Source organism: Melanotaenia boesemani, chromosome 13 (genome assembly GCF_017639745.1).
Source record: "Melanotaenia boesemani isolate fMelBoe1 chromosome 13, fMelBoe1.pri, whole genome shotgun sequence".
NCBI lineage: Eukaryota > Metazoa > Chordata > Actinopteri > Atheriniformes > Melanotaeniidae > Melanotaenia > Melanotaenia boesemani.
Window position 1 is genome coordinate 31,842,537 of NC_055694.1, and position 27,108 is coordinate 31,869,644.

Below are 27,108 nucleotides of genomic sequence, written 5' to 3' on the forward strand. Positions count from 1 at the left end.
AGAGTAAATTCACCTAAAACACAGTAGAAAATGTAAATGTTTCTCTTATGACACCCCTGAATTTATCTGCAGATAAATGTCTAGTCATCCTGAACTGCAGACTCAGCACTCAATAAGGTAAAAATTTTACTTCTGTGTGCTTTATTCTGACACACCTTCCCTCTTTGGCTACAACACATTTTCTTCCAACACCTGTAAAGAGAAGAATACAACTTGCTGAACAGAGATTTGTGTTTTCATGTTAGATTCGTGAGTTTTTTCCACTAAAATCAGAAGAATGTTCAGATCAAAGATTCTTTCTGGTTAATCTGCTTTATTTCATTACAAACTTTGTCTACACTCTTAAATAAATCATAACATCCAGTAAATACAAACCTCAGTGTAACAGCTACAATGCTTCAGTACAAATCACCATAGTAACGGTTATAATCAATATTAACAGACGGCATCACAGAATATGCAGTTAAAGAACTGAATGTTCTCCAGTTACAGACTGTGGGTCATAAACTCGCTTTGTTTTCAGTCCAGACTGGAATTATCTTCTTTTCAGGAAAATCTTCCTGCAGGGAGGCGGTTAAGACTCCACTGACTGATGGCTACAACTTCTCCCATCAGGATGCTCTGGGGTTTCGATCCAAACATGGTGGATTGTTTGTTAACATCCTGACAATCCACAACTCAGTCCCACGGGTCGGATCTAACTATAACAACAAGTGTGGGATTAATAACGTGGAACATTTACCTTGTTGACTATATTAAAGTGGTTCTTCAGGGCTGAGGAAGAAAACGAGTCTCATCATGTTCAGGTTCACTTTCATCCGTGGATATTTTACATGCAGGGAGGTTTTTTCCTTTTTTTGTCCGCATCAATTTAAATCAAAACTTATTTTAAAAAAAAAACAGTGAAGTAAAATGTTGCCTCAAACTTTTAGATGATGTTTTTGTTTTGTTTCTTTAATGGGGTTTCAAGCAGCTGTCGCAAGTCCAAGTTTCAGTGATGTATGGCGTCGGGTTTACAGCTGGACATCTGTTACGAACCACACTAACCACTACACGGTTCACATGCCACAAACCTACGACAAGCATGCTGCATCGTAACAAGAGCAACAGACGAGGTATCAGGATGGATCTCGCTCAGGATCTCCATCACAGGAAGAACTTGGAAAACTAAATAGCGGTCATTTCTGATACGAAGTCTAGTTTTAATATTAGCATCAAATCCTACATGAAACCAGTCAATGTGCTTCAGGGAGAAAGACTGAAACAGGGACATCTGTCCTCCAGATGAGTTAAACTGTAGTAGGGTGCGGTTATTTGTTTTACACATGTTCAGTGTTCTTCCTGTTTGTTATTACATGTGAGTCGGAGTTGTGCCTCCATTTTTCTAAAACAAGCTGAGCAGCAACACTGAGTTTTAGTCTCTGCTCTGTTTATACTTTTGGTTCTTTAAATTACGCTGCTGGTGTTGGAAAGTGACACTCATCAGGGTTAAAGGTTTGCACCATGAACGTGATGTCCTGCAGTGTTGCTTTCATTAATGTAACAACGTATTCATACATTTTCAATTAGTGCAATAAATAAAACATTTTCTGGATTTTTTCTATTGATGCCACTAGAAGTCGGTATGTTTGTGCTTTTTTGTTTGGAAATGCATCCAAATGGTCCTAAAACATCTATTTAACTGTCTTGCATGTAATACTTAATTTGACTGATTGATCATGCCGACAGTATTCCTGCTGTTGAGCCGCATTGGGAATATTTCTCATCCCAGCAGAGTCTCAGGAACAAACTGCTTCATGGATTCAGAGAAACAACACGACTCAGGCTGAGAGCTGATGCATCTGTTAGAGAGGAGAAAGTTCCTGATGGACACTAACTGTCACAGTCAAGCACATTTACATTTTTGGTCAAATATTCCTATAAATGTAGTTTTATTGTTTGGAAAAAAGAGCTTTTTCCTCATAAACCGTCAACAAGAGGCATAAAATAATGCTGATTATAATATATTAAGTAATAAGAAAGGAAGAGAAGAGAGGTGAAAATGTCTGGGGAACAAAACAACACCACTGCTTATAAATATGAATAATCTAATAATATGGTTACATCTAAGAGATTCACCATGGCAACAGCATGGCTCCATGGAGACGGGAGTAAAGAGTAAAAACCATCATCAGTATCTAAAGGAGCCATCAGCAGAACATCAATGACACCGCTCAAATCTACCTTCAGTTCTACACTCCAGGGCATTCCAGGATGTTCCAGGACGTTCCAGGTCTTCAGGTGGAACAGGGACAGAACAGTTTGTCTGGGACTGAGGCAGCAGAGAGCCAAGTGGAGAAAGGATGTGAGAAAAAGATGAAGACAGAGAGCGGAGCAGGAGGAAGCCCTACGCCGTCATCTCGATGGTTTGCACAGCTGTGTGCTCGGGGACGGTGCAGGTGGCGCCCTCTGGCAGGGTGTTGGTGGTACTGCGGTTGCGGACGCCATCTGTGGAGCCCACGCTGGAAGCAGAGTGAGTCCTGGAGCGAACCAGCCGGGTCATTCCTGCTGTGGGCACTGCAGGGCGACAGACAGGGACGGGTCAGATCACAGAAATCATGGAACGCTCAGCGGTGTGCACTGATTTGAATCGTGCACGCTGTGATGAGCAGCTGGATTCAAATCAGATGAAGATGGGTCTGAGCTTCTATTCACACAGAAGCTCCAAATATTTCTCACTTTCTGTTCTCTGTGAACAGCAGAAAGCTGCACCGAGTCACATTTTTAACAGCTTGCAGGGAGAAAAACTGGAAAATGTGAATCTGCGGCTGTTTGTGGGGTAAGTGTCCACGATAAGATGCACAATGCAGAGTTTTTCATTTTCATAATAATAATAATGGATTAGATTTATATAGCGCTTTTCAAGGCACCCAAAGAGCTTTACATTGTATATCCATTATTCATCCACTCCTCACTCATACCTGGTGATGGTAAGCTACGTGTGCAGCCACAGCTGCCCTGGGCCAGGCTGACGGAGACGTGGCTGCCAGTCCGCGCCTACGGCCTCTCCAACCACCACCAAACATTCATCCACCAGTGATGCCAACACTGGAGGCAAGAAGGGTTGGGTGTCTTGCCCAAAGACACAACGACAGATGACTGCAGGAGTGGGAATCGAACCGCCAACCTTCCGGTCATTGGACGACCTGCTCTACCGCCTGAGCCACTGCCGCCCCAATTTTAAGCTGCTCAGAGCAGAACGTTTGGACCTCCTGCCAGCTAACAGTGATGTAAGCTATACTTAGACATTGGTCTTCACTGTTTAGAGTAAAAAGATGATTTAAACACTTCAGCAGAGCTAAAGGTTCAGGTTTGATCGTCATTCCTGATGTGCAAAAAGGCCCAAAAGTTGGAATGCAAACAGATGGTGTTTGCTCTGCTAACGCTGCTCTTCTGGTGGCTTTCAGCTCATCTAGTTTCTTCCCGCCGCAGACATGAGCCGTTTAAAAGCGACGAGAGCAACCTGAGTGAGCACAGCAGCAGTTCCAGCATGCAGGACAACCTGCCGCTCACGTCACCACAGGAGAAAACCAACATCAGCCAGACAGACTACATGCAAGACGAGGACAGAGGAAGATGAGGAATGAAAAAGAAACAGAGATGCAGGTGGACGAAGGTGAGCAGATGGGTTCATAACGATCCTGATACCTGATTGGCTGCTCAGATGGTTTAATAAAACATGAGGGACTGGAGGGGACGAGGGAAATAGAGAAAACGGGAGCAGAGAGGAGGGAGGACAGGTTGAAAAACAGATAAACACACACACACACACACACAGTGAGGTGTGTGGAGGACATCCTGAGGCAGATCATGCTGTGTGTAGTGAATAAAAGTGCAAACTGGTACTTACAGTTACACAATAACTAGTGCGGCAGGACTATAAACAAACAACAAACACATAGATGCAGCTTTGTACAGATCCAGTAAACAAGTTGTTTGTTTTTACATTCATTGAAATCTAAACCTCATATGATTCAACTTTTAAACAGATATTAACTTTCTATAATGTTCTTAATGAGCCACTACATACAGACCACCCGCTGGGACTTTGGACAGGTCCACATTTGGTCTATTTATTTGTGTACCTGCCCTGGGAACTGGGACTGGGAGTTATGCATCTTTTCTCCTCTGTGATTAATGTTTTATTGTTGTGCATGGTTGCCAGCGTTTGTTAGCTACGGTGCTTTTTTCATCCTTTAGCCAGCAACGACGTGATGAAGAACTTTGGAAAATGTGTAAGAAAGTCAAACTAGCGGTGGGTCCTGCACTGGTGTCGGTTCTGCAGCCTCCAAAGATCCCATCAAAGAATCCACCAGGCTGATGTTGATCCATGCTGTGTTTCTAGGTGGGTCTCCGTCTCATTGTCCTTGTCAGAGGACAACATCTCTGCTAGGTGAAATGGGCTAACAGAGAAATCCTGTCACAGATCTTCAAACCAACAACACTGACGATGACAACAAACCGTTTTAAGTCTGACACATAAACAGATCTTAATCTGATGTTATAACAGGGCTGCAACATTTAAAACATTTTAATCTTGATCATAATTTTTTTTGTTAATTTTTAAACAAACTGATAATCCAGAAGCAAATCAAATCTCCCTGAACAGCAATATGATCCGAGGTAACCACTTCACCTTCACATGATCCACAGATCCACCACTGTGTGGATTAGCACTGATGTCCACATGAGCCAAATATGAACTAATTAATCCCCAATAATCCCACTCGTTACAGGGGTCCGCTACAGGTGGTCCTCTAGGTGTAGCGTAGAACACCATGGTAACTCCTCCTAAGCTGTAAAATGACGGAGGCTGTCAGACTAGTCAGACTTACTGAATGTAAGTGAGTACATTACTAATTAAAACAGTATTAAGAAATCACTATTAATTAAAATATTTATGATTACTCGTGCAGACTGTTTCATTTCACTTCTTGTCTCAGGCTCATCATGAAGAGTACAACTTGTAATAGATTCGTCCTTTTTGTTACTTGGATAAAAATATTCTCTGTTCTGGTCTCGGCAGGGCGTTTGTTTCTGATTTTAGTTGATTTAGTTGATAGTTGATTTATAACAGCAATGTTCTAGTTAGTTACCCGTGTATCTGAAATGGATGTAGAAATGATATATAAATATATAATTAAAGATGAAGTAATCTAAGAAGGATTTTAAAGGTTAGGGCAATAACATGTTCATGTTAAAACATCAGGGCAGAAACACAGAAGAGACACAGATTAACAGTGAACAATCAGAATTAACACAAAGTTAGTTGAAACCATTAAAACCAGATTTCTAAGAGCTACAGAAGTGTGTGACCTGTGTTACAAACACACAGACTACCAGAAACTTACTGTAGCCCATCCCTTGGACAAAGTACTTGAAGGCCTCTGCAAGTTTTCCAGGCTAAAGAGAGAGAAGCTCAATTTTCAGTTCATATCATCAGTTTAGATCTAATTTATTTTTACAACTTCAGCGTTCATAATTCTTTCAAATATATATAGAAATGTTTTGTATAAGAGGAAGAAAATGAATTCAGTCTGAAACTCACCTGAACCACCTGGGGAAGTCCTCCACAGTCTGCCATCTAGTGGAGTAAAAACACAACTCAGAGACTTAACAAGGATCAGTCTGTGGTTTAAAAATAAAGGTTGTGTAATACCTGTTTTGTAATAAAAACAATAAACAAAAACATCCCAGAAACTATTTACGAGTTCAGCTTAGTTTCTATACATTTTAATTAAGTTGTTCTTCGTTATATAGCAGTTATATAGACGTTATAAAACATTATAACGGGATAACACCCGACGAGGTGTCCATTAATATAAATTAATGGACGACGCGGAGGTGTGAACCGTCCGAGTGATTTCTTCATTGTGTTCATTAAATGTGTGTTTTCTTTTGTGATAATTGTTTTTTAGATCAACCTTCCCTCATGGATGTGAGCCAAGACGACAACACTCAGTCTTTTAATTCATTTGGATTTATTTCATTTGGCTGCACAGGAGGAGAAGCAGCTCTGTCCCAACTGGAAGGTCAGTGGGTTGATTCCTGCCAGCCTACATGTCAAAGACACTGAACCACACATTCACATGTGTGAGTGTGTGTGTGACAGATAAAAAAAACCCTGTGCACATATTTAACAGTGCTATATGAGTGTGTTTAGGAGTGATCAGGTGAATGTGGCATGTAGCGTGAAAAGCTAAAATCCTGTTTATTTGCCTTGTAGTCAGTATTTTGTATATATGCTAAAAATAATCCTGATTTTAATTAAACTTTTAGCATGTCTGCCTGTACTTGGTTCTCTTATTTTAATCTGTTTTTGGTGTATTTATAGCTATTTCTTTGGTTTTGATTACCCATTTTATTCAGTTTGTATAGTTTTAATCGGCCTTCCTGCCATCTGTTCTCACAACTATTTTCATTATAAATTCATCAGTGATTTAAATTATTATTTTCTGTGAGTTCTACTTTTCTTTATTTAGTTATGTTGAGCTGGTTTTAATGTGCATTAGTCTATCTGTCATTTAGAGCTATAAATTGGATTTCTATAGAAAGTAGTGTATAAATAAAATGGATCAGCCTGTTGATGGAATAATGAAACCCACCAGTTCCCTTCCAGTTACAACTGATGAAGCAGGTGAGGTCGAGTGAATAAAACAAAACATGAAAGAGAAGCAATTTCGTTCCATGTAAGGTGAACATGACAGTCTGATGTGAGACAGGTGAGGAGACAGACGACTACCTTCAGCAGGGTAGTTTTGGTGGGATTCAGTCTGGAGTTACACTCCACCTGCAGACCAGCACACACACACACACAGCACTGTTACCATAATATGACATCATAGACTAGCTGTAGTCATGGAAACAATGCAGATACTCACCACAGTATCAACAGCAGGCGATGTATCTCCAACCACCAGCAGGGCAGGACACCTGAGAGTCGCAGTCACATGACCACCCGACAGATTCAGGATACAAGAAGGAAAACTTTATGATCTTTTCCCTTCAGGAATTAATAAAATATTTGTTATTTCATACCTGAGCGTGTTGACTGTGTTTTCATTCAGACCAGGGATGGGCCGCTCCATCTGTAACTCAGCACGACTACCACACACACATACACACACATGTAAAAATGTACAGTAAACCGATCTGAGAGGTGTATTGTGAAGCAAGCTCAACAGATCCAGGCTTTCTGTGTTAGCTGCCTCAACCAATTCTACATGTCCTCATAGAGATAACAGGCTTTCCTCAGACTCCAGGACGTCATAGGCAAAAATCCCGATAATCTGATTCTTCAGGTTGTCTGAATGGAGAGGTGTGAAAAAAATAAATATCCATTGCCGTAATAAAAAATGAAAAAATGCCACAGATATGTGCACACTGTTTGTCATAACAGCTGCATATATAGCTCTGAAAGCTTTAACCTGATAAGAACCTTGTAGCTCTGACAGTGACGGAAACCGTTGAGCAAATCAAAGAGTGTTTTATTAATTAAATATGCTCTGATATTATCTAATATATAACATTTAAATATATAAAGATAATGTGTTAGATCAGTTAACAGCCACACCATTTAGAACAAGCTTTATGCTTTTGGTTAATCAGAACAAGCTTAAAAACTCATTTTGCATCAACAACTTAAAGCATGGTTCCCATTAGGCCTGTCGCGATAAGCAATAAGTCAATTAATTGAACGATAAGAAAATAAGAGCACGATAAGTTTGCCGGCCGCGATAATTTTTTTTCGTCCCCCCTTTACCATAGACTGTGTATGACAATAGGTTTCACTATGGAGTATTTCGACTAAACGCTCTGGTTTCTTGCGGAGTGATCTCTCTAGTGTCACACTTGACTGCAGCATGTTGCAGCACGAGCCGGTAAGCCGCATTTGTTTTGCACGGCTGCCAACACGCAATGGCCGTGAGACTTGCGTATTTAAGTGGCTTCTCACGCTCTCGCGCTAAACCTCCGATTCTCATGCTGAAATATGTAAATAATAGATGCAAGCATCTCCTCTTTTATTGTTTCGCTGCTTCCCACATGTAAGCAGAACACACACATTCTAGCTTACGACGTCAGTACAAAGCCCCCACTTCCTGGTCTACCGTAATAACCCCTGTAATCCGCAGGCACATTACGCATATAGAATCAGCCTATATACTACCGTATATGACAAAATACACATTAAGAGCAATGCCGGCTAATCGAGAGGTTTGGGAGGATTCCCAGTGGGCCGCATAACTTTTGGGCCGGTGTCCCGGCGTATGTGAATGTGGTATCCCAGCTAACTGCTGGGTTGTAGTTACTTATAAGGCCAACAGAGGGCAGAATGACTTTGTTTCACAAGCAGTAGATTTTGAAGAGCAGAAGAAGAACACGGGTTTTTGTTCGATGTAAAGTGCTGAAGTTTGGTTCGTCATTAAAACCGGCATGCTTGTCTACTTGTCTGGAGTTTATTTGAAGATGCAACAGTGAAAAAGGCGCTTTTATTTATTTAGTTTATTGACCTTTGAAAATGTGTACTTGCATTATTACGGCATATGTCACTATATTAGTTGAGAATGGTCTCAAAATGACACATTAGCGCTCTGCGCAATATTATCGTTTATCGCGATAATTTCTGAGAAAATTTATCGTACAGCTAAATTTGTTATCGTGACAGGCCTAGTTCCCATGGTAACACATAGCAAAACCCACATCTAGTTTTGCTGTAATTAATGTCAGACTCAACTGACCTGGATCTCTAATCTAACCTGGTATCTCAGGTTGTAGGTAGCGACAGTGAAAGTCTGAAGAGCTTTTGAACAAAACTTTGAAGAAGGTAAATGCTGAGGCAACGCAGGGAGCTGCCTGAGGAACAGGAATGTTTGTAACATGAAGTTAAACTGATCTTCAGCATCTCCTGTAACATGAAAACGTTGCAGGATCTACAGAACATAGATGTTCATCCTGAGCTGAACTGACCAGTAACACTGAGTCTTTTCCCACCTGTCATAGCTGCTGAAGAACATGGCCAGGTTTTCCTGTGGTATGTCCTGAGAGATGTGGAGTCTGTATGTCTGGATGATCTCCTTATTCTCTGTTAACTCATCCTGCTCACACACAGACAGCAAATATTTCAGTGGATATTGTTGATAAATTCAAGAATAAAAAATCAGCTGATTGGAACGGTCACAGTATGTTCCTGATCAAACACATTATTAAATCTGTTGTTAATCCTTTTACTCACATCTGCAATCTGTCACTAACTACTGGGAAATTCCCAGAAAAAATGAAAATAGCAAAAGTCATTCCCTTATATAAAACTGGTGATAAACATTTGCTGCTGAATTATAGACCCATATCTTTGTTACCTCAATTTTCTAAAATACTGGAAAAAATATTTACCATTAGACTTACAGTACAGTTTACTGTGTGAACAACAAGATGGCTTTAGAAAAAATCGGAACACTTCACTGGCACTAATGGAAATTTTTGAACAGATAACAGATGCAATTGATAGAAGAGAATATACAGTTGGTGTAGTTTTGGATTTGCAGAGGGCGTTTGATACGGTCGATCATAATTTACTTCTTGGAAAATGACATGGCTATGGAATCCGAGGTGTTGCACTTGAATGGTTACGGAGTTATTTAGAGAACCGACATCAATTTGTACATGTAAATAATACGGATTCTGAGTTATTACAGGTATCATGTGGGGTACCACAGGGCTCTGTACTAGGCCCTTTATTGTTCATAATGTTTATTAATGATTTGTGTCTTGTTTCCAAGTTGTTAAAGTGCATTTTATTTGCTGATGATACAACTTTCTTTTGTAGTGGAGACAACTTAAAACAGCTTCTGGACACAGTGGAAAAAGAGTTTGAGTTTATTAACCAATTAAAATAATAAATCATGAAATTGACATAGTTACAGAAATTAAGTTTTTAGGAGTTATTGTAGACCATAATCTAAACTGGAAATCATATATAAACTATGTTAAAATCAAGATGTCAAGATCTACTGTACAAAGTAAAGGACTATCTGTGTCAGAAATCGCTTTTTATTCTATATAACTCATTGATTGTTCCATATATGACCTATTGTGTATGGATATGGGGAAATACTTATCACACAAACACAAATTTAGTTTTTTTGCTGCAAAAGAAGGCCATACGTATAGTTTGTAAAAAAAAAAAAAAGTATTATGAACCAACAAATCCACTGTTCATTCAGTTACACATACTGAAATTCAGAGATCTAGTAGATTACAACACCATTCAAATCATGTATAAAGTTAATAATAATCAAATGCCATTCTGTATCCAGAGGCTGTTTAAAAAGAGGGAGAAATGTTATGAACTTAGAGGAAATGAAATGTTTAGCAAACCCAGGGTACGGACAAATGTTAAGTTTCACTGTATATCTGTCACTGGTGTCAAATTATGGAACAATTGTTCTGATGACTTAAAAATGAGTTCTACTCTGAAATCACTTCAAAGAAAGTAGATAAATGATATAATAATGAGGTATCATGATAAATGACATGCAAAAGATTTTGTGGGTAATTTTTTTTTTTTTACATGTTGCTCTTATTAGAAATTGGGGTAATGATGTAAATCTTTTTTCAATGTCAATTTAGTAAATTATGGCAAATTGGTAACATTGTTTTAGTAATGGGTAGGCATTTTATAAGCTACTAGCTTCAGCCTACACCCGTTCGGTCTTTGTTTTTGTTTTTTTTTCCTTTCTGTAATATGTTTTATTTACTTTCACTATGCCGAAATAAATACTTAAATAAATAAAATAAAATAATCGTTGTTCTTACAGTGCTGAAGTGGTGTCCCATGATGATGTCCACCATGTTGCTTGTCCAGCCGCTCAGCTGCATAAAACAACATCTGTTTTTATCACATATCTCAATGAAAACTCATCAGTTCTTCATTCTTCCACTGCTTCCAGAGATTCCTTTCAGATGGACCTTCAGCTGCCTTAAAGAGCTTTTCAGCAGCTAGAGCAGCTCACAAACTGGCCGACAGTTCAAGTCTTTTCAGCTTTAATTTACCATCAAACTGACAGTTTTTGTTACAGCTGAAGCTGCTCTGTAACACACTGCAAAATGCAGTCACTGATCACGGAAATGTCAATAAAACTGTAAGAAACCCAATTTAAGACAATCTTGTCAAACTACTGTGGTTAAAATGAAGAATGAACCTTTTCATTTCCAAGCTATGTATCCTAACGTGTCAGGAAGGTGTTGGGTACACTGTCTGTGTTACCTTAGAGGCAGCCCAGTCCACCCAGCCCTTGGCACAGGGGTCAATGTTGATCAGGACTAATCCTTCCACCAAACTGGGCTCAATCAGCTGAAACAACAATCATCATCATCTCATTCCTCAGCAGGAGGAGGTGTAGCAGAAAACACATGTGAAATCAGTGACACATTGTTTACTTACAGCCAGTTTGGTGAGGATGTAGGCTCCAGCTCCAACTCCGATACCAATCACACTCTTCACCCTGATGACACACACACCAGAGTAAGTTCACAATCAGCAGTCAATAAACCACCGACCATTCACTTCACTGCAGAGAAAACAGCAGACTTACTGGAGCTGAGTCAGGACAGACGGAAGCATCTCAGCCAGTTCATCCATGCTGGGATACTGGTACCTGCAGCCATGTCATCGCAGGACATCATATTAACTCAGGAAAATGGTATTTATGTTTACATTATAACATTTCACATGACTTTTCATTAACAAACCCTTTCCTGAACCTGAGCCACATCTTCAAATAAAGGAAGTTTTAGTCCTCTACAAATGACAGCAGGTCATGTGACTGTAGCCTTTTTAAAACACATCACAATATCCTGCTACAAACAAAGCATCTGTCCATGTTTACGTCTTTACTGTGACTACATAAAGATGACACAGCACCATGTCACCCTGTGTACATGCGCAGTAATAATCAGACTACTGGTCTTTTTCTAAATAAGACTTTCAGATTATGGTGTTGCAGATAGGACTCAGCCCTAAATGATGTCACCATTAGTTGATTTTACAATTAATTCCATTATTAAATTTAGTCACTTTCCATCAGCACAATTCATGCATGGAAATAAAACAAAGTTACACAATATCTGTGTGTTACTGCTTGCGTTGCTTTGTTTTCGTTCTGTCTGAGTTTCAGATGAAAAGGCATGTTAGAGTGGAAAGTATGGCAGGAGCAGCTCCAAACAAACAGATTAAGTCATCGGTGTGGGATTTCTGTGGTTAAAGAAAAGATGACGAGGTGTCATTGTGGAGGACGGCTAACCAGCCTGTAAAGCATGACATAAAAAAGTTGCAGTAAAAGGAGGAAATACGTGGAAAATGTTTCGCCACCTGCAGGATAACCATCTGATTTGTAAATACTCAGTAACTGGGTTAAATAATGTTAATGTTCATGTTAAAATTAAATGTGTAAGACTCGGGTTGGACTTACAGAGCAATGTGACGAGTTAATTTACTGAATGTTATGGATGAGAAAAACTCTTGACAGATCATTTATCTGTTAAAATCTGATGAAATTAGCATGAAGTTATGTCATTTTTTGACATCAGATTGTAATTGTCTACAGAAGAAAGCGTATTTAATTCCAGATGTGTGGTCTTGTTTCTTTATTTTCACTCTTCCCATATTATTTATGTGTCAAACGGCAGCTTTTCTGCTAAAGGACAGCTAGAAGTCAAAACTAGCTAGATGTTTATTCCTGTGTTTCTAAATTCTCTAATCAGGTTGAAAAAAATGTCCAAAAGCATTTTAATAATGTATTTTCCAGAAAGAAGCCTCCCAAATCCGGGTAGAGGTCCTGTAGTCTTCACTGTCATGATGTTGGTTTATGTTCTTGGATTTTGGTATTTATGGTCTTGTGATTAGCTCCGTTTCCTGTTTCATTTTTGCAGTTCCTTCCCTTGTGTAGTCTGTTTTGCTTTCTGTTTCCTGTTCATTAGTTCACCTAGTTTGATTTGCTCATTTGCCTCTCATTATTCCCGTTTCATTTACGCTCTGCCAATCCATTTGCAGTCTTCGCGTTCTGTAGAGTTCATGCCAAATTTCGTCTCGTAGTCTTCATGCCACGTTTAGTAGTCTTTTGTTATTTTTAATATAAATGTCAAGTTCAGTCCATGTCCTCCAGTTTAGTTTTGTTTAATAAAATCATATTCTGCATCTGTCCGCCTCCTGGCTCATAAAGTCTGCATTTGGGTCCACTCCCACCTTACACCACACACTACCTCGACACTTTTCCATCTGTTTTCTCTGAGAGAAATCCAGAGTTAATAAGCAGGACTTCTTCATTCTTTACAGAGCGGAGGAGATTTAGTTGGAAAGAGATATTCTGGTTACTTTGTTTTTATGGCATTTTGTGGAGCACTGGCAGCAACGTCTGTACAGAGAAACGTGTGGGTACGGAGTCGCAGCCGGGAGTGGTGGAGAGTCTTGTGAGAGCCTTTACAGATAAGAGTTTTTAAACAATGATGTGTACAACGTGTAGGTCGACCTGGCCGTTCAGACTGAAGTCGCATGGCAAAATATCCGCTACGTATCAGATTTAGGACCACATATCCAAGTGGCCTGGGTCGCATTAGAAAAAATCGGATCTGTGTCGTTCAGACTGTTATGAAAAGATCAGATACAGGTCACATAAGGGCAAAAAATTGGATTTGGGTCACTTCAGCCTGCAGTGTGAACGTAGCCTAAGTGTGACATCGAATGCTTGTTGACATCAACAGTCAAAGTTACACCCACATCCCTAAAAACATGAAGTATTACTCTACCCAGGTTTCCTTCAGCCCCAACAAGTGTTTACTTTTATTCTTCTGCACTGAGCTCTGATAAAGCTGCTGTTACCAGATCATAAAGAAGAAATACATTTTGTTGTTAAAGAAATCATTTTGTTATTTTTTATTCTTTTACTATTTAAAGCCGAGATGTCCTGTCACAGACACACAAGACTTTTCTAATGTAAACAGTTCATTGAGGGAGAAAAAGGAACTATATCATAACCTGGGAAAGATGTGGTGTGAGTGTGTGAGCATTACCCAGTGGGGAATATGGGAGCATTTTCCTGTTGTCCAGGAGCATCAACATGGATAACTGAGAAGTGCTGTGTCACTTCCTGCATGTCCTCGTAGTTAAACAGGCTGTTGAAACAAGATTTATCTGCACACACACACACACACAAAACAAACAATTAAATAAAAATGGTAACTTTTAGTTGCTCAATGTCTCAATGTTCTCAATCTTTCTGTCTGAACTACACAATAACAACTCGCATGTTTACTAACGGTTGAGTCCGATGTCATGGTAGGTGAGGATGGTGGGTCGGTTGCCCTTAGCAACCCCCCTCATGGTAACATGCAGCACGCCGTGGGCCGTCTCCACATCGTGCTCCTGAACAACAGAGCAAACAAGAAACATCAACGCTGTCAGTTTCCACAACAGGAGCCTCGAGGGCAAACAAGATTCAACTTGAACTTAATCTGGGAGGTAAACAACACTCAGCTGCAGGCGGTGAGAACACACACACTCAGGTGTGCCTGTGAGATTTCTCCAGTCCCTGAACCTACAACAAAACCTGCTATAACAAATCCATCTCTTCAAAAATCCTACAATAAAAACCTCGTCATCATGCTCGTTAATATCATCATGAACAGGAAGAAGTGTTAAAGTTGTTTTCATGTGAAACAGCTGTGCAGTCTTTGCTGTCTGTGGATCTCATCACTGACAGATGAATGGATTTATATATTCATTTGCTTCAGTGTGTCAGGTAATCTCATAAATGAAACTGCCATGGAAACATCTGACAAATCTCATTAATGGATCAGAAGTTCTGCCTCACTCACAAGGATGCACTTTCATCTTATCTTCTTCTGTCTTTATTTATTTTGCTCACACTGCACAGCTGTAGAGCACCTGAACATCACGCTGAGCCATTTGATGTAACTACTACTGTGCACATGAAAACATCTTGAACTTTTGAAACGTGTCGGGGTCTTTGCAGCTCTCTGGCTTCATTTCTGTAACTCTAGTAAGGGATTATTCAGATGGTATCTTAAACATCCAAATTAATTCTAGAGAATTCATATAAGCAAAAATATTCACCCAAAGTCATTAAAAAGCTACCGAGAATCCTGAAGCAGATGATCTGACCCCACAGAACCTCGACCTCAACATCATGAGGTCAGTCTGGGATTACATGAAAAGACAATCCACAGAAGGAAAAGGGCCAGTTTTCCAAGATACCAGAGTGCTATTGATGGAGATGATCTGATTCAGTTTTAAGACCAGACTGCTTCCTGCAAAAATTGATTAGATTTGTTTGTTTTAAGAGCACTTGAGTTTGTTAGAAGTTAAGTGATTCATAAAACTAGTTTATGATACAAAATAAAGCTTCTGCAGATATTTATTTTAAAGTGTGCTAAAGCTGCTGACTCATTTCCAGCTAACGGCATGTAGGAGAAAAGAGTCAAGCAGGCTACGTAGGTTGACTCCTGTAAGCTAGCAGCTTGTGAAGCATGACTGACGAAGGCTTAATGAACAGCTAACTGGCTAACTCACCACTCCAACTCCTAAAGAACAGGAGATCTGGTGCAAATCCAGAGAGTCATTCATCCTGACAGGAAGCCAGTGAGGAGTTAGAGTTTCAGTATCAGAGGTTTTCACTCAGAGGGAGAACAAAGGTTTTAGAAAAAGCGAGAATTTAGTATAACTAGAAAGAAGTAAGTTGCTGTTGTCCTCTAGCCTTCTTCCAAGTGAACAAAGACAGAGAATGGAAGTGGCATGACTGGATCAAGAGAAATAATCTGCATCGTCATTGGCTGAGAGGTAGAAGGTCTTAATGTCTTAAGAGCCAATCACTTGTTGCATTGTCTCTCAAGCCTCATTTTACTTTAGCCTGCATTCCTTCCTTTCATCTCCTCCTCCTCCTTCTTTCTTCAACTCGTCCTGTTGCACAGAGAAATGAAACTTCACAACAAACATGACCAAATTAAACCATATAAATAATACATATTGAGACGAGTGAGGTAATAAATCAGCTCAATCTACAACCTGAGCAGAGTGACAGAAATCAAACATCTGACATAAGTGGAGCTGTGCAGCTGGTTTTAAATCGTCCACAGGTGCATCTTTAGTCAGACAGACCTGCTGTACTGATGTTAGTCTGAGGATCCGTACGGGTACTTAGGTCTATCAACCCTACCAGTTCTGGACTGGGTTGTGTGTAGGTACTGAACTTACCTGACAATCAAAGTCCTGGAGATTTCTGCCATTCTGAACAAACACAAAGACATGAGCTAAGAAACTAAATCATAACAGTATAGGAAACAACGATAAGAGATAAAAAAAAAAAACACATTGTTTTTTTTGCATGCCAGTTTCTAAAATGAACTGTGATGTCATTGTGTGTGCTGGACCTCTTGACTTTCTCAGCACCATGTGTATAGGCCCATTCATGCTCCCTTACACACATAAACAGGTACATCCATTTTAAACGTTGTCATACATTGCCACCCTCATACTTCCATGCATCTTTTATGTTGCCATAGTTGTTAAGTCAAGTCATCCACTAGTGGGCAGTGCTAAGTTCAGAGTTCACTTCCACACTTTGACATCAGTTTCAGACACCGGTTGGTGGCGGTAATTACAGCATAAATGGGCCTTAAGTGGGCCATTAGAGAGGCTAAGCCCCGCCCCCTCACCTGTCCTGTCAGTAGGGGTTTGATCTCAGTCAGCTGGACATCATGAAGCTCCTCCATACTAGGACCGTGTTACCGCCAATTAGCCTGATAAAAGACAGAGTATGGTTTAGTTTATATACAGTAAATAAACACAAAGGAGTTTCCCATAAATCTACACAACTACTGAAATTAATGCAAACATCACAGATGTTATTTTCACCAAACATAAAAGGCGGAACTGACGTTGAAAACTGGTTGACATCACATCTTTATTAGTTCCTATCACATTCACAGCTGTGAGCAGACCAAATGAAATAAAAAAAACAGTTGTTAAAAGGAATGTCTTGTGATCTGATCTACTGTGGTCTGCTGAGGGAACAGCATCATTTTGATTTTGGATTTTTCATTTCAGGCAGTAGAGTAACCCCTAAGTTTCTCTGCTCTGCTATGCTGTTGTTAACTTCTTATCTGGTACCTGCCGCCATGGACAGCAGCATGGAGAGCTGGACTGACGATGGTAGACAGTGGTCCACAGTTACTGATGAGGGTATCTTATCTGGAGATCTTAAAGGTAATCACGTTTTCATATTCGACATTAGTGACTGTCATCTGACAGATACTGATTTTAATAACTGACAATCCATGCTGAAAAAAAACCTCCATTATAAAAGTTATGAAAATTTTTGCAAAAGCTGTGAATTTCCTATTATGTTAGCTATTTGAAATAGTTTGATCTCTAGTCTTTAGGCTGCAGGACACCGCTGCGTTCGATCTGTTTGTGTTACTGACAGTATCTGCTGTGATGCGGACACTGCATGCAGACTCTGTTGTGGTGAATGAGCTGAACAAAAAGGCATAGCTCTCAATTTACCGGTCAATTTACGTTCCTACCCTCCTCACCTATGGCCAGGAGCTGTGGTGTGTAGTATCTGAAATAATGATATTGCGAATACAAGCGGTCAAAATGAGTTTCCTCCGCAGGGTGGCTGTGCTGAGAAAGCTAGGTCATCCAGGGAGGGCTCAGAGTAGAGTCGCTGCTGCTCCACATCGAGAGAAGCCAAATGAGGTGGCTCGGGCATCTGTTAAGGACATCTTGCTGGTGAGGGGTTCCAGGGCACCTCCCACCCAGGACTGGGGCTAACCACTGGGGCTAACCTGGGAGCGCCTCAGGGTCATGCATTTAAAAAAAGACTGACCAAGACCATTTTGAAATGTGCATATTCAGTAACTGTCAAATCAAATCGTAACGTCTTGCTGGTCCCTGACTTGTCCTAAATGAAATTTTATTAAAACAAGTTTTAATATTTGGTATGTAAAGAGCAGAAAAAATATGATCATATTCCGGCCACATGTGGTTATTTTCATTGCACGGGATTTTGTGCTGTTCTATTTATAGACTCCCGACGTTCTGGATCAGATCATGTGGAAGTTTTCTGTAAAGGGTGAGATGCAGCGATGAATCGATGCTTTGCATCACACTGTACCTTGCATGAATAAATGTCCATATAATCAAGACGTGCACTGAAAACCTCAAAAGGGTTTCTGTAGTTAGCTGGCAGAGGAACGTCCAGCAGAGATTATGAGCCAGAAATAATTTTTCCTTCTTTCCACATTGAAGTCCTATTAATCACATGCATTCTGCCATTGTACACGAAGGAGCACGGGCACATTGAAAGAAGGCAAGAAAAATACTATTAAGCTTAAACAACTATTAGTGTCACAATTCTGCTGCTTTTGTTTTTTTTCCTGAGTCTTCGATGGGTGGGGGCAGGTTCCAGGAAGCTTTGGGTGCGGTCTGCTCCTGCTCCCATAGCTGTTTTCCATCTGCCCTCATCAAAAGTTCTTTTATGGGGACTGCAAGAGCAACCAGACCTCGCCAGACTGTCTCACTGTTTGCGTGGTAAGTCAGGCTCTCACCAGTGATCTTTTGTGCTTCTAGTAATTTACCTTACCGTGTGTTCTTCTCCACTCTAGTGCTACCTTGCCACTCCGGTATTCCACTGACTACGTCTCAGCTTCAGAACTTCCTACACCTGACATTCGTTCCTTCAACCCTCACCAACCTGCCTGCTCACCCCACTACCTGCTCAGGAACCAAAGCAGCTACCTCCCCCTCTGTTCAGGATTCCCCCCCCCCCCTGATACAGAAAGCCACCCATTTGGAGATTATATTATTGGATATTTTTGCTTCACCAGAATTATCACTAACAATTCCTCTCTCCTCCCAGAGATCCACATACCTGGACCCCTTGTTCTGACTTCCCTACCCCCCATGAACAATAAACTTGGTCTGTTTTTCCAGTTCTCACCTCTGCTATTGATTCCTTCACTTCTATTATTCCGACGGCTAGCTTCTAGGCATGACAATTAGAAGTCTCAGCCAGCGCATATCAGGTCTCTTCTACTGCGGCACAGCTTTGCCTCACACTGGGTTTTTTTTTTCCTCCAACATTTGCAGCATATATCAGAAGCCTCCCAGAAGCGCATTGTCGCAGCTCTCCGCTAAATTTATGCGCTGAGTCTATTTTTTAATGCTTCAAGCACCCAGAATTCGTCACTTTCACAGTTCAGATAGGGGCAGACAGGAAATCAGACACAGGAGCAGTGTAAAAGCTTTCGGTATTTTTCAAAATAAAAGACCCTGTGCAGATTTGCGCTGCTGAACCATGAAAACATTACATGTTTAACCGGTCAGGGGGTTTCAGTGTTTTCTTTATTATCATAGATGACCAGATGTTTATCCTGTGATTTTGTGACCTGGCGGATCCTGCTAGGTGGACTGCACTCATGGGTGCTCCACATCTGACACGCTAGGTATAGATTGCAGCGCCAAGGAGGTCTGAACAAAACTGAGGTTCAGCCGTAAGTGGCATACATACAGCCGGTGTAAAGGGGGTTACCATTGTTTTGAAGCTGATGCGGCAGGATTTCCACCAGCACTCTGCTAGTGAGAGAGGAGTAATGCAGGCTCTGCTCGTGACTGCAGCATCTCCAACAACATGAGCTGCCTGTGGACGCCTGTCTGTAAATCCTGCAGATACGCTGGTGCATATTGGCATGATTTACATATATCAGCAGGCCGATGTATCAGTCAATCCTTAATCTGAGATCATAACTTTAAGAATATTTAGAGCAACTCTACTGAATGAAATGGTCTCCAGGAAATTTAAAAAGTCTCTGTGTCGAGTATTTTTGGTGTTGTTTTTGTTTTGTCACCAACGTTTGATCATTTATGGAAAAAACCTGTCTACTATGAAGTTTGAAAATGCAAGATGACTTTACAGCTGAGTCTATTCTTTTGTCATTATCACATCATATTCTCAATGTAATACTGTAATCAATAGGTTACCTGTTACAGCTACAGAGTTCATGAATAAATGATTCAGCAGAGCTGATTTTAATGTTGAGATTTACACCACGTTTATTAAGCATGTATCTAAGTTACACGTATGAAACTAAAGAGTTACAACAGACTGATTTTTATTTGTTGGATGTGGGTCGGTGTCATCGGCAGTTTGTAAAGCGAAAGACCTCCTGATGCATACAAACACATCCAGGATCCTTTTAAGATGCAGTGATGATAGTGTGAGTGGATCTGATTAAACAAGACCTTCAGGTGAGTCTGAAGGTCTCAAAATAAAAGCCCCAGTTATTATTAATTTGGTATTATTAACCAGGCAGTCTGGGCATACCGCCATCTCCTAATAAAACTAATCATGAAAATAAAAAGCCACTGTTGTAGTAAATCTTAATTATTAAAGACCACATTCAGATGGTTGATCTAGGAGTGTTAAGTGACTTGGACATTTATGTAGTGATATTCTTGAGGTTCAGACAGTGTTTCTCAATCCAGGTCCTCAGGACCCCCTGCCCTGCATGTCCCTACTCCAACACACCTGATTCAAATTAATGAACTTCTACATCAAGTTCCTTGCAGCCTGTTAACAAGCCATTCATTTAATTCAGGTGTGTTAAAGTAGGGTTACTTCTAAAACATGCAGGGCAGGGGGTGTGTGTGCAGTCTATTTCACTGATGGTTTTAGGAAGACCTGCAACTGAATTACTGAAATGAAAAATCGGTTCATTTTATCCTGAGAGAAATTATAATGTTAGTACACAATCATCTGCAATATCTTGCTATTTCTTTTAAAATAAAATGTTATGTAAATTATAGTTATTTTAAAAATCTGACAAAAACATTACTGTAATTCTGTTGTTGTATTTTAGTGATGTGAACAGCAGGAAACAACACAAACGCTGATTTTGTTCAAACATGTCAGCACTCATAGTGTATGTTTGTAAGAGTTCTCCTCAGTGTTTGTAAGATACAAAGATTTAAAAAGTCCAGAAGTAGGACTTAAGAACAAATTTGTTTGTGAAAGAAGTTGGTGAATGAGGCTCAATAAACTTATCTGTAAGGCTGGAACAATCTCTGGATGGAGGTAACTGAACAAACTGCTGTCTTTCATGGACAGTCATCCCACCTTCTACAACACATTCCAGCTGAGCTCATCCTCCAACAGAACACACCAGTCCACATCTGTATTATGTATCATTCCTGTCTTTTATACTGTTAGTTGTTTACACTGTGTTGTTGTTTGCTCCTTTCCTCTTGGGATCAATAAAGCATCCATCTAACTAATGTGGAACATACAGAGCAAAGGATCAATACCTAATACACACCCTTTCCAGTACTAATAATGACTGTATCATAATGTCTCATGTTTAATGTTTGACAACCATAAAAACCCCCACATTATCAGTATTTCTGAATTATTGTCCAGAAGTATTAAGTGTTGAGAGTTTACACCCTAAGGCTGCTACAAACATGGTTCATGTGGATCTGATGAAGCAGTTTTGCTCACACACTCATTTTAGTCTCTCCTGATGCAAGCTGTTGGTCCACCAGCCAAGTGATTCATCTTCTTTCTCTGTAGTACTGTAGCAAATCATAACCTCCACAGCTCTGAACTGAAGTGTGGAGGAATGAATGTGATCTCTTCGTTCTGACACAGACTGACATAACTGAAGATGCAGCAAAATAAACATCAAAATCAGTTTATGAAACACTGAAAAAACAAAAACAAACTTGTGTTTGCTGGTCTGTCAATGTGTACACCCAACATTACCTGGAGATTTTTTTATCTTTTCCATCTTCAAGTGAATATGATAAACATGCTCGTAACAAAGGATATATTCCAGAAATAAAACTTTATTCTGCCTTTAAAATCATGTTGATGGATCATCGCTAGCTACTGTAAATATCAGAGTGGGCATCACACTGGGACATTTTTCTTTTTTAAACCACCCACTTCCACCCACAGCAACATTTAACCATCCACTCCTGTCAAGATTTATCCTGTATCCTGCAAGATCCCAGTCCTAATGCAGCCCCCTACTGTATTCTATATTTCCAAAGATGACCCTTCTGATAACTGATAGCACCTACTGGAAATCAGAAATAAACTGAGAAGTTCCAGGCTAATTCACATTAGCGATGGTGGTGCCAGATATGGATTTAAGTGTGGGAAAATGGTCACAAATACATTAAATACATCAGTTCTTATCCAGGTCTTCCAGAGGTAAATAACTGATGGCTTTCTCGCGTCATGTTTACTGTAACAATCTTTCATCAGAGAATCTGAAATTACTGAATTAAAAACAATTTCTATGATTGTTTTATAATGTAATTAGTTTATAGAGCTGCGAGTAGTGTAGTTTTTTGGGCCTGCATATAAACATCCAACAGGCAACCCGTAAAGATTCAACCATCACTTCCTAATATCAGAACTGGAATCGACAACCATTTCATGTTTCTAAATTTGGACACCTGTCATTTACTGCATCAAATGTCTGAAAACACTGAAACTGGATGCTTCTCTCTGTTCAATGACAATTTGTATTTAATGATACCTAAATGTTTTACTACAATCTAACACAGCATTTATTTCTCTGAAGATTTACTATAATTTGTGTCTTACTACCCAGTGTTTCTGTTCGTTTGTTTTTATATTGTTTTCCTCATTTTCCTCATTTTCTATGGTTTTATTCCCTTCTCTGCACCATAAGTGTTTTCTGGCATTTGCCAGGCCAACATTGTAAATAAGAATCTTTTGTTAATGTTCTGCCTATGAAAATAAAGGTAAAATATTTTTAATTATTATTTTTTCAATCTATATGCAAAACATAACATAATTTGTAAAAAGATTTATTTTTTTTAATTTGTTTTTTACCACATCTTAAGATTTGTTTTAGCTGCATCCACTTCTGGTCTAATTAAAGTATCTTCTGTAAATAATCATACTGTGATATTTGAATCTGTGTCTCTAACACAGTTTATCAGTGTGGCAGCTCACACTGTTATCCAACTGTGTCAGTCTAATGGAAATACTGATCTCTCCCTGCCTCGACGTGTGTGTGTTTGTGTGTGTGTGTGTATGTGTGTGTGTGGGCAGACATGTTGGTTGGGTAACACCATTTCAGCTGAGTGGTTTGGATAGATACTGAGCTTCCTGTTGGCATCCTGGCTCTGATCTGGTTATTAATGCATGACCAAATGACTGAGACAACAACACATGATGAGATGCACACTTTGAGTATTACTTTAAATATAACAATCACAATACAACTCTGGGTTTCATTTATACCATGTTCATTTTCTCGTGGATTGTAGTATGACACACTGATCCTGAAAACTACAAGCCATTTTCACACTTTTTTTTTTAAATGCATGTAGAAGCACAATCCTTAATCCCAGTCCACATCCCGACTATTGTTTTTTAAGAACAGTCTCAGCTGTCAGATTATGAGGCTACATTATGTAAAATTAATGCATCAATAGATATAGCAGCATAAAGGCTGAACAAGAAAACTGAATTTATTACTAACAGAACTTTGTAGAAATAACACACAGATCAACATGACCAAGCCTTTTCTCATCTCATCGTTCTCTCAAGTCTTGGCTTTCAGGAGAAAAAATATTGTTATTGAAACAAACACACAACAGAAACTATTTCCATGTTTCCACTTTTTCCTCATTTCCAGTTATTCCTGCTACTATTTACCTGCTATCCTCACTAAACCAACTCCAACTCCGCTGCTTTTTGGTGCCACTGTGCATCAGAAACATCTTCTTGGCTTTATTCCAGCCATAGAGGAGCATTATTTTTCTTTCACAGAGGCTGTGTCAGAATGTCCACCCAACTCCCTAACCCCTCATTCACTACATAGGGCTGTACTACATAGCACACTACATAGTGACTCATTCTCTTGGCGATTCGGACACGAAGCTGCCTACTTTTTCCTCGCCGCAAACCACGGGACTACTAGCCGTCACCATGGCAACCACAACACGCGTCAAGATGTCATTCCAAATCCAATCCGAAGTTGTGTGTAAATATTTTTATTTTCATTCCTTACGTTGTATTTTATTATTTGATGCATATCTATTCAATAAAAAAATAAAAATAAAAAATATGGCCTCCTTGCGCCATATTTAGCTTCTGCCCACAATGCATTGTGGTCTATACTGACCCGTCTAGTGACCATCAATGCTCGCTACTTTTCAAGATGCATTGTGGGTAATTTTGAGTGCCCTAGTTTTTTCTCTCTGGACATTTGGACACCCCTACAAAATGGGGTGGCCCCTGTCTAGGGCACTATGTAGGGAGTAGGGTGCACATTCGGACACAGCCAGAGAACTTTCTGCTCATCTGTCGATCTCAGGCTGCTCCTGATTGAACATTAAAGTAAATTCAATCTAACTGGTGGAAAGTTTGACAGGAAATGGCTTAGCAACATAGTAGTGATCATGATCTTTTCTTGTTAGTAAAATGAGATATATAATGGTGTTATCATGGATCATTTATTGTGAAATTACCAAACAGAGTCTCTAAAAAAAGAGTGCATTTTATAGCGGGATTGTAATTCTGCTGGACAAACTATAAATGCATACAAAATGTCTATAGAACACCTAAAGGGAAAGCTATCTGTCACAATTTACCTTCCAGAGTTTACACACTACTGTTCCTGAGAAACTCGGGGGTGCCAGCGATTTAGTGGAGTTAGAAGGGTTCTATGAAGAGGCCACAGTGAGCACAGTGTTAAGAATTCGGGATTCAGGACATTAAATTAATTTATGGTGCGATCCCTCAACTGTTACAGAAATGACAAGAGCAGACCTGAATTTAGGGAGCTGCATCGAGACCAAGTTTATTGAAATGTACAAAATCCAAAAATCATGATGCAAAGTTTTATGTCCATGAAAATCCAGTTTAATTTTCTTATTAAAAGTAGCTCTGTTATGGACTGGCTGTCAGAAGATGAAGCACCGATTGTTGCTCACTCTTTCTTTCTGTTATAGTAGCAATTCTGAGCACTTTTGTTATTTTTTTTGCCTAGTTGAAGCACCTTTGTTTAAATCTATGAGAATAACATAATAAGCCTATGTTGTAAAGTTAAAACTATTAATATTGAGAAAGATAAAAGTTTTGTTTATTTGACCTTTGACAGTGATTTCAAATGTCTTTGTTTGAAGGCTAATTTAGCCTTGCTAAATACAAATAAAAGGTGAACATTCATTTATTGTACCTTTTTTATTTCTAAAATGTTATACTGGAGGAGGTTCAAAGACTTAGCAAAATTATTTTTATTTTTACAGGCATCTGATGTGGGCATTTCTGGCAGTTTTTCTGAGGCTTTTATATTGTTAATATCAATATCAGGATTATATTGTATTGATCACAATTAAGAAATATATCATGATACAAGTTTTGGCCATATTGTCCAGGATTTCCTGGAAAAGAAAAAGAAAAAAAGAAGGATATGCAAGACACAGCTGACTGGGAAAAAGTCTTTTCCACTCATTTTACCTGCACGTTCATGATTATATGTAGACTGTGTGTATGTATGTTAGAAATGCAAATAAGAAAATTATTCAGTATTGTTTGTTTTGTTTTGTTCTATTTGATCTGACAAAGTTTATATTTCTTTTTATGCATGTTATACAATATTTTTATTTTATTGCACTAAATAAAGAAGTTAACAATGTTTAGTTTTACTTGTTTTTAAAAATTTGCTAATAATCACAATTTTATTAATTGTTTTAATGTAGGTTCTGTTTTTCATTTATTTAGCTTTGAATAACATGATAAAAATTTTAATTACCATTCTCATACCCATCTTTTTGTTGTACTAAATAAAGCAGTTAAATTAACTTTTTCTTTTTGCACTACTCGATCAGGGAAAAAAGCAAAAAATTACTATTTTATTGCATTTTTTTGTTTTTTTATTTAATTTAATTTAAAAAGTTAAATTGACATTCTCCATATGTGGCTTCCTTTGTTGACTACTTGATCTATAAAATGTAAAAAAAGACTATATTTTATTAAAAAAAAATATTCATGTTCTGTATTATTAGTTTATTTTATTTTACCAAATGAAACAGTGTAACTAATATTCTCCAAATGTAAGAGTACCATATTTTGTGGATACTTTTTTTTATTTATTTATTTATTTTCTCTTTCTCTCTCGCTCTCTCTCTAATGTTTTGGACAAGTTGGGCTACAGGGCAGGTAAACATGAAAACCTTAAAGTCAATGGTTGTCGGGATTGGTGTTTAACTGATTCATTTACAAATAAAACAGAATCAAATGTACAGTAACTGTACTAACAGTGAATTTAAAGACTGGCTTTCAGGTTAAATTGGATGTACTGGTGCTCCTGGCTCATCTGTCCGCCCCCACACACCCTCACACAGGCACGCGCGATCACAGACCACAAGGAGAACTGACGCTGAGCGCTACTTAATTAATGGGTTTGGATGATAATGTAACCACCACACACACAGACTGACAGACAGCCTTAGCAACGAACCGTTACTAAGGGAGACGTATTACCTCGTTTTGCTTGCGCTCGTCATCTCTCTCTTTCTCTCTCTCTCTCACTCTCTCACACACACACACACATACACACACACACACACACACACACACACACACCTGTTACCAGATACATCATTGCCATGTAAGCGATCATGGGCAGAAGACAAAGCCGTTTCCGAGCTAACCCGGTCTAAACACAAGTTACAGTTATACGACAAATTAGCCTACTAGCTAACATTGACGTTTAACTGGCTAAGTGGCTAAGTGGCTATTACTGGGTTAGTAGCCGCTACATCGGCAACTAAACCGAACGGAGAAACATTCTACTCACTGTCAGCCGTTAGCTCCAGAAACAATTTATATGGTCCGTTTAATCCAAACTGGTGTGCAGATTAAGAGAGAACCGTTGGAGCTGAGCAGAGCGTAGCGAAGCGAACTGGTCGCGAGACTCCTCTCTCCTCCTACTGAAAACTGTCAGCAGCAC

The 27,108-nt window shown here is 39.3% G+C and overlaps 1 protein-coding gene and 1 long non-coding RNA gene across 5 annotated transcripts; one reads left to right on the forward strand and one right to left on the reverse strand.

The window, feature by feature from the left end:
- Positions 1-293: 293 nt before the first annotated feature.
- LOC121652281 (protein NDRG3-like) lies at positions 294-27,108 on the reverse strand. Of its 4 annotated transcripts, none has more exons than XM_042004977.1 (17): positions 26,956-27,108; positions 16,765-16,848; positions 16,304-16,336; positions 14,350-14,455; positions 14,104-14,224; positions 11,631-11,693; positions 11,480-11,540; positions 11,303-11,389; positions 10,852-10,908; positions 9,031-9,134; positions 7,078-7,143; positions 6,921-6,972; positions 6,782-6,829; positions 5,588-5,623; positions 5,391-5,442; positions 3,688-3,726; positions 294-2,556 (listed from the first exon to the last, which is right to left on the reverse strand). In XM_042004977.1, the coding sequence occupies exons 2-17, from the start codon at positions 16,819-16,821 to the stop codon at positions 2,387-2,389; spliced, it is 1,152 nt and encodes a 383-aa protein (XP_041860911.1). In that variant the 5' UTR covers positions 16,822-16,848; positions 26,956-27,108; the 3' UTR covers positions 294-2,386. The 4 variants fall into 4 exon arrangements, with proteins under 4 accessions (XP_041860911.1, XP_041860912.1, XP_041860913.1 ...); XM_042004979.1 differs by lacking the exon at positions 3,688-3,726 and adding an exon at positions 3,890-3,916 and having other exon boundaries at positions 2,508-2,556; positions 26,956-27,107; XM_042004978.1 differs by lacking the exon at positions 3,688-3,726 and having other exon boundaries at positions 26,956-27,106.
- LOC121652285 lies at positions 921-18,325 on the forward strand. Its single transcript, XR_006012581.1, has 3 exons — positions 921-988; positions 15,396-15,406; positions 18,315-18,325. It is a non-coding gene; the product is annotated as an uncharacterized LOC121652285 (long non-coding RNA).

Coding starts and splice junctions, on each gene's coding strand:
- LOC121652281 (XM_042004977.1), bottom strand. CDS start 16,821: ATGGAGGAGCTTCATGATGTCCAGCTGACTGAGATCAAACCCCTACTG. Junction 11,390..11,479: donor ACATCCTCACCAAACTGGCT/GTAAGTAAACAA, acceptor TTGTTGTTTCAG/CTGATTGAGCCCAGTTTGGT. Junction 2,557..3,687: donor CCATCTGAGCAGCCAATCAG/GTATCAGGATCG, acceptor GTCGCCCTGCAG/TGCCCACAGCAGGAATGACC.